Raw genomic sequence first — 12,785 nt, forward strand, 5'->3', positions numbered from 1 at the left:
TATGCCGCAGGTGTGGCCCTAAAAAAAAAAAAAAAAAAAAAAAAAAGACAAAAGGCAAAAAAAAAAAGAAGTTCCCTGCATGGTTCTAATGTGAAGTCTGTGGAACAACTTTGTAAACTGCAAAACATAATGTACAACTTATGGATGTTTTTTAATTTTTCTTAAGTGATGATCTTATGTGGAACTAGTTCCTCTGAAAATCAGGCTAAAGTGTATTTTCCAGCTATTTGAAGTGTACACTGACAGAGGAGAATTGAAACTCACCCAGTTCCTATTCTTGCCTTCAAGCCAAGCAGACTGAGTGAAAACAAGCCTGTCTCAGATCAAAGATGCTGCTGGGATGCTGTGGCTAGTGAATGGAGTCAGTGTAATTGGATTTGGAAGTGGTGCCTCCAGCTGAGGGGGAAGCATTTAATGTTCTGTTTTATTAAAGTGACTCCACTGCAAAGGCACATCCATCACCATGTGGTGATTTACCCCGATTAGGTTAGGGGCCAGGAGATCTTTCTATTTGAAGTCCCCAGATGCGGGACCAACCCTGATTCAGCTCCCATTTGGACAAATGCGTTATCTGCTAATTGTCCACCTCTTTCAGTGTACAGCACACCTTGAAGGCGTCATCACAGAACAGAGAGCCTTCAAAGAGTCCTTCCCTCAGTAAAATCTCTGGGATTCACAAGAGAGGAGGGAGAAGGTTCTGGAACCAGAGATGGATATCTTCTGTCAGTCCCTCTACGATTTCCAATCACTTCCACCCAGCCGTGATGTTCTGATGGAACTTCTGGGCTCTACTGTGATGGTCATTTTATATAGAAGTGACTCTCGTGTGGAAAGTGTCAGGTGTTTCCCACCAAAGGACTTCTCAGAGCAAAGAATGAGATGGAAGACTGTTTGAGAAGCAATACAATGGAACCTTGATAATTGCAGTGATAAAAAACCTACCAATAATGGATGGTTCTGCTGTGAAAAGTCACAGACAAATATTTACTACGATTTCTGGGCTATGAACGGATAAATACGTCATGGCTGTAGGTGTATACTTGCATGCAACACAGAAAGAGCTCAAATCTTCATCTCCCTGCTGCTGGGCCAGGGTTCTGCTAGCATGGGACCCCAACATTCAATGTCTGCATTAAAAGTGGCTGCCCTGTTCTTCTAACCTCTTCAGCCTCCCCAGTCAAAGACAGAACGCTAAACTGGCTCCAAGTCTGCTGTTTGATAGCACTCACACAGGACCAGTTCTGTAGGCAGAGTTTCATCCCCTATCTTAGATTCTTCTGCTGCTTGTTCCCCTTTCAGGCTTCATTGACTCGCTTCTTCTTTCTATTGTCATTGAGCATTGACTTTGGGCAGAGCTTGTGTAACAGCCTTAATCTTTTTTTTTAATTACTTAATGAATTTTATTACATTTAGAGGTGTACAACAATCATCACAACCAAATGTTACAGCATTTCCAACCTTAATCTTGAGCCTGATGTGAAGTAGCTCGTTCCCCTTGCTGCTCGCCCTGCCCTGAGCAGATTATGTCCTGTTTTCCACACCAAAGGCTGGCATTCTGTATTGGAAAGACAAGCCCGATTCCTGGAAATCAAAGTGTACCAGTGGAGTTCTGTCCACATTAGCTTAGCCTCAGGTCACCTACCAGGTGGAGCAACAGGTAACGAGCCCCAGTGGAGAGGACCCCGACCCAGCAGTCCCCAAAGACAGCAACTAACACAGTTCCTAACCTTTCAAAGGGTGAGCGGATGTATTTCAAATGTGTTTGCAAGACATGAGATTGTTTGCATTTTTAAGACAAGAAAGGCATTTGAAATTGAATTTGCATTTGTAGTCAGGAGCTATGGAAGGCAGTGTCCTAACCATTCATGGCCGAGGACCAAAGTTGGGGAGGAGGGCAAGGCGGGTGTGATGGGCACAGGGCTCCCACGGCATTAGCATCTGGATCAGTCCACGAAATCCAAAGTTTGCCAAAAGCTGGAAACTTCAAATGTCCATCAAGAGTAGAATGAGAGGAGTTCCCATCATGGTGCAGCGGAAACAAATCTGACTAGGAACCATGAGGTTGTGAGTTCAATCCCTGACCCTGCTCAGTGGGTTAAGGATCCAGTGTTGCCGTGAGCTGTGGTGTAGGTTGCAGACACAGCTGAGATCTGACGTTGCTGTGGCTGTGGTGTAGGCTGGCAGCTACAGCTCCGATTAGATCCCTCGCCTGGGAACCTCCACATGCCGTGAGTGCAGCCCTAAAAAAAGACAAAAAAAAAGTGGAATGAGGAAATAAACTGTGGTCTTCCCTTCAACGTAATATAAATGAGGATGAACGAGGAGAAGTGAAAATGAATTTTGTAAAATTACATGTAAGGACAAGAATGAATCATACAACAATGTGACCTGAAGGCAGCCAGCCACACGCATTCAGAAAATGCGCATTATATGATTCTATTTCTGTAAAGGCCAAAAGTAAGCAAAAACTCATCTGCAGTGTCATAAGTCAGAAGAGTGGCTCCTGTTGAGAGGGGGTGGGGAGAGATGGGGGCACCAGGGGGATTTCTGGGTTGCTACTGGTCTTCTAATTCTTGACCTGGTTATAACAAAAACATATCCGCTTTGTGATCATTCATCCTGCAGAATTCCTATGCTCTGTGCATATCATGCATGTGACAATCTTTAAAGAAATCTAGGAGTTCCCGTCGTGGCGTAGCGGAAACGAATCCGACTAGGAACCATGAGGTTGCGGGTTCGGTCCCTGCCCTTGCTTAGTGGGTTAATGATCCGGCGTTGCCGTGAGCTGTGGTGTAGGTTGCAGACGCGGCTCGGATCCCGCGTTGCTGTGGCTCTGGTGTAGGCCGGCGGCTACAGCTCCAATTCGACCCCTAGCCTGGGAATCTCCATATGCTGTGGGAGCGGCCCTAGAAAAGGCAAAAAGACAAAAAAAAATTTTTAAATAAATAAAGAAATCCAAACCTCGACAGATTCCTGCTTGTCCATGGGCATCAGGCTTACAGGAACTAGGTAGGCCCTAAGAGTCCCTGCCCAGCGTGCTGGGTCCATTTCTAGAATCAGGGGAACTGAGTCAAAAACCTGAGTGGAACATTGAGACACCAGTGGTGGATGAGGCAAGACAAAGTGAGAACTGTGTTCACTTTGGTCAGAATACAGAGAAGGACCCTATCAGAGGGTAGACAGGGAAAGCTCAGGTCTCTCTCTCTCTCTTTTTTTTTTTTTTTTCTTTTTGTCTATTTAGGGCCACAGCCACAGCATATGGAGGTTCCCAGGGCAGGGGTCGGATAGGAGCCGTAGCCACTGGCCTACGCCACAGCCACAGTGCCAGATCCCACAACATCAGGTCTGTTATTTTTAACTCTCAGGGGGCAGTGGCCTCCTCTCCTACGACATGCCCCCCCTTCTGGGGAGAGTGGGATCAGCCCCGGGTAGGGGATCGTGGCCTTGATTTTTCCATCCTGGGAGAGTGGCCCTTGTTTCTCAGAAGAGCTAGCTGCTGGAGCGGACACTGCCAGACCGTTTCTCAACTGTTGGCCTGTGCAGAAGAGACTTGGCTTAGTGGAAGGGGGCGAGGACAGAGAGAATCTGAACAGTGCCAGCATCGATGCAGAGCAAAAGGGAGGGAGAAGGGGCTTTATGGGGTCATACCCCAGTGGGACAAAGCATACGAGGAAGGCCTGTTTGAATAAGATAATGGGAGGAGCAGAAAGATGGGAGAGTTTTTGAGGTTTCAGAAGTGAAGAAGCCAAGGCAACTTGTCATGGGCAATGGGGCGACGGGGCCTCTGACTTGCTACAGACCTGTAGTATGGTTTTAATACTTGAATTTTTAAACCGTAGTCACACTCGGGGAGCTCTTGAGGACTGAAGTCAAGATAATTGTCCTTGGGTGGCGGTATAGGGCTGACTTTTTCCTAATTGGAGTCCAAACACTTGGAGCCATTTATCACTATAACCATCACTAAGAGCAGTCTGTGGATGCTCTTTAAATGTTCCAGCCCCGTTGGGGTGAATAATCTTGATCAAGATTCTCCTTGCATTGGGGAAGTGGACTAAGAGAGACAAAATTCTTTGTTATCTGCACTTTTTTTTTTTTTTTTTGGTTTTTAGGGCTGCACCTGCAGCATATGGAGGTTCCCAGGCTAGGGGTCCAGGCAGAGCTACAGCTGCCAGCCTACACCACAGCCACAGCAATATCAGATCTGAGCCACGTCTTCGACCTACACCACAGCTCACGGCAATGCCGGATCCTTAACCCAGTGATCGAGGCCAGGGATAGAACCCTCAACCTCATGGTTCCTAGTCGGATTCGTTTCCTCTGCACCCTGACAGGAACTCCTATCTGCCCTTTTTTTGTTTTTTGTTTTTTGTTTTTTTGCTATTTCTTGGGCCGCTCCCGAGGCATATGTAGGTTCCCAGGCTAGGGGTCCAATCGGAGCTGTATCCACCAGCCTACGCCAGAGCCACAGCAATGCGGGATCCCAGCCGCGTCTGCAACCTACACCACAGCTCACGGCAACGCCGGATCGTTAACCCATTGAGCAAGGGCAGGGACCGAACCCGCAACCTCATGGTTCCTAGTCGGATTCATTAACCACTGTGCCACGACGGGAACTCCCTGCCCTTTTTTTAATTGAAGTACAGTTGGTTTCCAATGTTGTATTAGTTTCCGGTGTACAGCAAAGTGATTCAGATATGGTATAAATATAGATACTATTATAGATTCTTTTTTAGATCCTTTTCCATTATGGATTTTTGTAGGATATTGGATATCATTTCCAATGCTATACAGTAGGTCCCTGTTGTTTATCTGTTTCATATATAGTATTTGTATCTGCTAATCCCACGCTCCTAATTTATCCCTCCCCCCCTTTCCCCTTTGATAACTGTAGGTCAGTTCTCTATATCTTTAAGCCTGGTTCTGTTTTGTATCATTTTTTAGATTCCACATATAAGTGAGATCATGTGATATTTGTCTTTCTTTGACCTACTTCACTTAGTTTGATAAGCTCTATCTGCATCCATGTTGCTGCAAATGGCATGATTTCATTCTTTTATGGCTGAGTAGTATTCCACTGTATATATACACCACATCCTCTTTATCCATTCAGCTGTTGATGGACGCCTGGGTCGCTTCCATGCCTCAGCTCTTATGAACATTGGGGCGCATCTATCTTTTCGAATAAGAGTTTTGTCTGGGTATATGCCCAGGAGTGGGATTCCTGGATCATATGGTAACTCTCTTTTTAGTTTGAGATAAAAACCAAATTTATCCCCAGCCCAGTGTCCACCAGCCATAAAAGACAGTCAGTGGACAGTGGGAGGTGTGCCTAGTGTGGGAAGAAACCACAACAGATGATCAGGTTCACATTCAGCTTAGCACCCTCAGGGGTGGGCAGTTGGGATTATCTTCCTCTCTGAAGGTTTACTCACCCCACCATGTCTGCCCTGTGGAGAGTAAGATGCAAGATGAGTTGGGAATCATCATTGCTACACAGTAATGAGACCACCTTGAGTATGTCCAATTCCCTGACACAGGAGTTTCAAGGCATCAGAAAGTACAGGTGGCTAATCACCACATTCCAGAATATCTTAGGAAATCCCAGAGGAAATTGTTTCTTTTTCGTTTATAAAATGCTTCCTGAAAGCACTTTTATTTGGAAAACTTTATGTAGGAGAATTTCTCTGAGCATAGATTAATGTACCAGGGTACAAAAGTAAGAACCATATCTGCTCCTGCCTGCCCAACCTTGCTCCGCATCCAGGCATTTCTTTTGCAAAACACCTGGAGCCCTAGTTGGTCAAGGCTGCCTGACCCTGCCCCAGAGGTGTGATTTATATCATGCTAATCTCAAGAATTTTGATACGGTGCCCCGAAGAGCAAAGAAGTATCAATAAAAGGATATTGTAGGACTTCTTCAGCCAATGGGTTGAGTTCCCATTCCCCAATCCAGGTTGAGATCACCAGGTCACCAGGACAAAGAACTCTTTCAGCCCTGTCTGGACCCAGGGAAGCTGGATTCATGAGAACAGCTGGGTTTGAAATCCTTGGGCATAAGTCTGGCGAGCTGGCCAAGCCCTGGCCGCTCCCACCTCCACACCTGCTCCAGGTTAGGGTGCTGCTCACCAGGCTCAGTCTCTCGTCTCCACTGTCTCCCCCTATAGATGGAGGATAATTGCACATTAATCACACATTGTCTACGAATCGAGATGACTTATCGGACACTCTCAGATTTGCCAGATTTCTCTCTCCTGCTAACATGTGACTGACAATTTACTAAACCCCTCTACACTTTAATTTCCTCATCTGTTTAAAGGGCATGGCAGCAGGAGTTCCCTCGTGACTTGGCTGGTTAAGGATCTGCTGTTGTCAATGCTATGGCACAGGTTCAATCTCTGGTCCAGGATCTTCTGCATATTGTGAGGCATGGCCAGAAAAGGGGGGTGGTGGTAATGGCTATTGTGAGAGTTTAATGACTTGAAATCCATCATGAGCCTTTAGCAACCTGATCTAATTAGATGCCCCTGAGAAGTTAGATAGAGCAGGCAGTTTAGAACATGCACCCTGGTGGAGTTCCCATCGCAGCACAATGAGATCTGCAGGGTCTTGGGAGCATTAGGACGTGGGTTCGATCCCCGGCCCGGCACAGTGGGTTAAGGATCCAGCATTGCCGTAGCAGCAGCTTAGGTCCAGACTGTGGTTCCGATCTGCTCCCTGGCCCGGGAACTCCAGATGCAACCTTGAGGGCATTTGGAAGGAATCCTGGAGAAGCACATAAAAAGAACCCTGGAGAATAACATTCTGGCTACTTCACAGGAGCCATTACTGAACCAGGAGCCCCAGTATAAGAGAGGCACTTGTTGACATCTGTGTACCCCGAGCCTCTGTTTTCACTAAGATTTCTATTTTCTAGCATGTCTCAAACGGAGTAGTAGCAGGTGGAGAAGGCTTCAAGAAGTCGTTGGTGAGGTGGTGTCCAGCTGGCGCTGGGAGCTCCACTGTCTGGCCAGGAGACATGGACAGAGCCTAGTCTTTTCAGGGCTCATCAGACAACATTCAGTCACTTCCAAAGTCCCTTGATGGGCAGCCTTGCCCCAGGATGCCCTTCCCGATTTAAAAAAAAAAAAAAAAAAAAAAACCACATAATTTAAAAGGAAAATGTAAGCCATGTGTTTCCGAGAACTTACAATTACTTCATCAAATCTATTGTTTTCTGAGAGTTGTTTGGCGTCCAGAAAGACTAATGAGGCTTTTCCAAATGTCTAAAATCCTGTTTTTTCTTAGAAGGACATGTAAAGGCTTTGAAAGTTGTTCCAAGGTGTAAAAATAATAATATTAATAATAAAATTCTCAAAACTCTCAACCTCTGCAGATTCAAAATGTGCTTAATACTCCAAACCCAAGGGATTTGACTCTATTACTGGGATTTGTCATTCTTGTTTATGGGGCTTTTCCAAAGGGGAGAAAGAAAACCTGTGAAGGTTCTCAAGAGTTCGCTGTGTGGTTCACGGCCATGCCCAGAGACCAGAAGGCTTTCAGAGTCTTCTCAACCTGAAGCGGCAGGGAAAAGGCCCCCTGACCCTTTGGCATCCTTGAGGCCAGGTTGGAGTTCAACGGAACTCACTGACTTCTCAGCCTGGCTTATTTTGGGCTGGTAGATCAAAGTCCTCCCAGAACAGTTTTCTTGTAGGGTGCATAATCTATATCACATTAAATGGATAATCTGTTGTTGGGGGACCGTGGGGTGCAAAGGAAACAATTTTTCTTTGAGGTGTGCGTAGAGGCGCCAGCTGCAGTTCAGCTGCCCTTGAATGTTGTCATCTGATGACCTCTGGTGGTGGAAATCTGCCCAGCATGTGTGCAGCGATGCTTCTGAGCCAAGCCATCCCTTGCTACATTTTCCTACATTCCTTTCCTCCTGTTTTGGTATTCACGTTCAGCAAGGAGCAAGTATCAGTTGCAAACACCCAGAATAAAGTGGTGCATGGGCCTAACGAGACTGTCTGTTGCAAAAAATATTACCCGGTGTCTTCTCTTTCAGTGAACCTCTGACCCACTGCCTGTGGAAAGAGAAGGGAGCCAACATGAAGGAAAATGTGCCATCCACAGTGGTTTTCATTTTGCTACTTTTTCTCAACATCAGCCTTCTGAATGGTAAGTAAGAGACTGTCCTGTTTTCTTTCATTCCCTGGGCTGTTTCTTGAGAGCTGGGGGGAGAATCCATTACAGTGCTCTGACAGTGCAATTAAAAGGAATGAAAATGCCCATGTCATTTGCTACTATTAAACTATATAGAATATTTGGGGCATGAAAATGAATGCAAAAATTAATGCAAAAGAAGGAATGCAGTTAATGCAAAATCTCGTCCCTCTTCTCTGGCTGCCATCCTCATTCTGGGAGAGCCGGCAAACAGCTCTGCCAACCACAGACCAGAGTTTCAGTCCAGGTTCTGTCCCTTACCAGCTGTGCAACCTTGAGCCAGTTACTTAACCTCTCTGGATTTACACATTTTCAGGGGAAGGACAGTGATGTTTCATCCACTTCAAAATGAAATAGTGTGTGAGAAACTGTAAAGAGATGTAAGGGGGTTGCTGTTTCATGATAGGAGACGAATAGAGCCAACTCTGTTATCTGTGCTAAGGGGGGAAATGAAATCCACAGCTAAACAAGAATGTGAGAGCCTGTGTGTATACATGTCCATGTGTCTACCCCTGCGTATTTCTGGGTGTGTATACTTGTATATACCTAGGTGTGTATTCCCTATATGTGCCTGGTTGCAAATGCTTCTCTGTGCATACCTGTGTGCATGTACATTTGCGGGTGTATGTTTCTATGGATATGTTTGTGTGAGTACCAGTGTGTACTTCTACAAGTGTGTATTTCTGTATATTATTCCTTTGGGGTGTTGGGGTGTGTTTCTAATGTGGGCTCAATTTGAGCATGCATATGTGCCTGTGTGTTTGTGTGTGTGTGCCTGTGTGTGTGTGTGTGTGTGTACACCTGTGTTTGTGTGCATTTTATGGGGATAGTGCAACAGTCCATTAATAGTAACCATCTCCTCTAAATGGTCCCACTGAATGGAACATTTGACTCATTATAAACTCACAACTTTACCCTCCTCTCAAGATTCCCAGTGGTACTATTAATAAAGCCAGTGAAACAGGAGAGAAATCAGCTTTTGGAGGGAGAAAAAAGAAACACAGAGATCAGTATAATCCATAGGGAAACTTGAAGTACTCAAATAATCAACATCTGCCTTAACTGGCTTCTGAATATGCTCATTATTGAGCCATAAGGTTTTGTGCTTTTTTAAAAATCAACTTTTCTTTCTACCTCACCTATTCCCCCAGCCACAACAAAAAGCAAACAAAAATCACTTTACCCTGTGAAATTCTGAAGAAATGTCCAAGCAACATTATAGATTTTGGCAGAACTAATCCCAGACTGGCTGGCAAGGACTTTTTACTTTTTTGTGGGGGGGGGTGGCTAGGAGCTGGCTGGGCTCCAGCTGGCCCAACCTGGCATCCTCGGCCCCAGCCCGTGCACCACGTCATACCATTCCATTGGATTCTTCTTTCTGGCTGGTTTCGCCTAGTACCTCCTCTTCCCAGCTGTGTTCTCCTCCAGCCCTGCTCTTTCTGATCTGCTGGTCTGCTAGCAGTTTGGGCCCAGGAGCCAGCGTGAGGGAGGAAGGACAGATGTGGAAGAAAACAGAGAAGCCCCTGTGGTTCAGACCATCTCCCGGAAGCTCTCCTCTCTGCTCCCAACTTCCCAAACTAAGTACCAATAGGAGCATCACCAGGGGTCACGTGGCTGGACCCCCAGCCCAAGAGCATCAAGGCAGACTCAGGCCCATGCTTCTCCTCTTTGGACCTGACAGATAAGGGACGGAAGAGGGGGTCCACTCCCCAAGTGCTTTGGGGATTAGGCAACTCAAAAACTCCATTCCCTTGACATTGAATTTTCTATATCACCTCTTTCAGCCCATCTAAGCTTCCAGCTGGGACTGGATACAGCTCTGAGATGATGAGGGTAGCTCTAACCAGGAGAGCAGCTACCCACTCCCCCACCCCCAGGAGTTCCCCTGCCTTCTACTCCCAAAAGAGCCAAGAATTTCAAGGGAGCCCTTTGCCACCTCACTACATAAAGACCCAGGGAGAGGGTGGGAAACATAAGCAGAAAGGGACTAAAAACCAAGATACAGAAACAGAGGCAAGAAGTATGGGCAGACAGACTGTGAGACAGAATTGTAGGTCAAAGCTGAACGGAACCAAGGAATAGTGAAGGGGAAGAGGAAGGGACACAGGAGGTGGAGAGGGAGCAGCTCAGGGCAGACCCCTGGGGATAACAGTGAAAAAACAAAGGACCCGATTGGGCTCATCGTGGGGGAATGGCAGAGAGAAGGGGATGAGGGAGCAGAGAGGGAAGAGGTCCAGAGAACACAGGACCCGCAAGTGTCCACAGGATGCTTGTGCCTGGGGGGGAAGTCTCTTCGTGGTCACCCTGATGCTGTGGGCACGCATTCGCTCTCTGGACTCGGAGGGATCACGGATGTGCCACATCCTACTTAGTCCGTATGTGTCCCTCACACTCTTGATGTTGAAATTTGGCAGTTAGTCACTGATCCTAGATTGTTGGCATCTCCATCTCACGGTACACACACACACACACACACACACACACACACACCCCACCATTAAGCTCTCTTTCTGAATCATGCCAACCCGAGGGCCACCCATAGAGGAGTGTGGTGGAGGGTGCCTTGGCACTTCTGAGCCCTGCACCCCTACACCCACTAGCCTCAAGACGTCATCCCTGCCCTGGCCCCCACCCATCTGCTTCTGTCACCAACAGAATGGTCCAGTCATGGAACGGACCTTCATATTGACTCCAGTGGCTCCTGGCTTTTTCTAGGACAGTCACCTCCGGGAAAACCTGAGATCTTCAAATGTCGTTCTCCCGAAAAGGAAACATTCACCTGCTGGTGGAAGCCGGGGGCGGATGGAGGACTTCCTACCAACTACACGCTGACTTACCACAAGGAAGGGTAAGCATTCGCATGTCTCCCAACAAACCACACGAGTGTTCTCTCTCTGTGGGCCAGAGGAACACTGCTTCTGGGTTAGAACCGCCACGCTTTGGAGTTCCCTTCGTGGCTCAGTGGTTAACGAATCCGGCTAGGAACCATGAGGTTGAGGGTTCGATCCCTGGCCTTGCTCAGTGGGTTAAGGATCCGGTGTTGCCGTGGGCTGTGGGGTAGGTTGCAGATGCAGCTCGGATCCCACCTTGCTGTGGCTGTGGTATAGGCTGGCGGCTACAGCTCCGACTGGACTCCCGGCCTAGGAAACTCCATGTGCCCCGGGTGCAGCCCTAGAAAAGGCAAAAAGACAAAAAAAAATTTTTTAAAAGAACTGCCATGCTTCTCTGGATGGACACTGATAAGGCCCATATTACAGGGGGAGGGGAGTCAAACATCCGAGCCCACATCATCCTCTTAATGTCCCTGCTGAGCCCTTTGCTGGGAACTCACCCACTGCCAAGGCAGCAAGTCCAGCAATGTCTCCATTGCCTGCCGTAAGCTTAGGTTATAGCTCAAGGCCATGGTATAAGTGTTTCCTACGTGCTCATTACTTTTAGATGCTTATCTATCAACCTTGTGCCATTTATCATTTTTCTATAATCATTACTTTGGCGACGTAAGAGGATTATCCCGTAATCCTTGACAACCAGAGCTTATGAGCTTTTTGAACTTGTTTTATGTGCAAGAAATTAAAGAGCCCAACAAGGGAAAAAGTAGGTAAGGATTGTTCTCTAGGAAATCCATGGATCCAGGACCCATTATCTCCCAGAAGGCATATTTGGAGCTAAAATAGCAGTGCAGGAGTTCCTGTCGTGGTGCAGTGGTTAACGAATCCCATTAGGAACCATGAGGTTGTGGGTTCCACCCCTGGCCTTGCTCAGTGGGTTAAGGATCCGGCATTACCTTGAGCTGTGGTGTAGGTTGCAGACATGGCTCGGATCCCACATTGCTGTAGCTCTGGTGTAGGCCAGTGGCTATAGCTCCAATTAGACCCCTAGCCTGGGAACCTCCACATGCCGCAGGAGCGGCCCTAGAAAAAGGCAAAAAGATTTTAAAAAAAAAATTGCAGTGCAGACTAAATGGGGTCATCTATGGGCAGGGATTCAGTCTCAGTTACAGGGAGACCCTCCTGGAAATCTCAGGAGGCCTGTATCCTTCCCCAAAGAGGAAAAGATTTACTGGTAGGAACTGCTGGCCACTTCCAAGTGACTCCACTTGGTGCCACACAAAGCTGACCTCCCTCCTGGGACCCAGAGGGATGTCAAGCAGACAGATCTCAGGAGCTCAAAGCAGCAACCAACGTGGGATAAGCACCTGTGCGGTGAGCCCTGCATTGAGGCCTCTGAGTCTAAATGTGAACATTTAGAGCTTCTCTGGCCTGAAATAGCTCCTTTCACAGTCACTTCTCTCTACAGCTGACGTAGGGCAATTGGAAGTATCCTGATCAGTTTGTATTCCTTGTCCTCTTTTTTTCTAATGAAATGTAATTCAGCGCACATATGCAATAAAGGCTGCCATGGGCATCCCCCTCTTCAACCCCCAGCTCCTCTGGTGTGTATGTGCAGGGTCCCAGTTTGCTGAGATGACCCAGTGGCAGGACCTTGGGCATGGTGGTGCCTTGGCCGTGGGAAACTCAAATGTTTATTGGCAGGAGGCATATATGTCACAGTCCACCAAAACCTTCAGGAAGGAAGGGTCGATGCGG

At 47.2% G+C, this 12,785-nt stretch overlaps 1 protein-coding gene across 3 annotated transcripts in view; it reads left to right on the top strand.

Moving 5' to 3' along the window:
- Positions 1–12,785, top strand: part of PRLR (prolactin receptor) — a 191,767-nt gene that overhangs the window by 157,987 nt on the left and 20,995 nt on the right. For all 3 annotated transcript variants that reach the window (XM_047767249.1, XM_047767266.1, XM_047767258.1), the window contains 2 exons: positions 8,042–8,154; positions 10,915–11,047. In XM_047767249.1, the coding sequence (XP_047623205.1) occupies positions 8,085–8,154; positions 10,915–11,047 (203 nt within the window). In that variant the 5' untranslated portion in view covers positions 8,042–8,084. The remainder of the gene's footprint in view (positions 1–8,041; positions 8,155–10,914; positions 11,048–12,785) is intronic.

Source organism: Phacochoerus africanus, chromosome 1, assembly GCF_016906955.1.
Source record: "Phacochoerus africanus isolate WHEZ1 chromosome 1, ROS_Pafr_v1, whole genome shotgun sequence".
NCBI classification, from domain to species: Eukaryota; Metazoa; Chordata; class Mammalia; order Artiodactyla; family Suidae; genus Phacochoerus; species Phacochoerus africanus.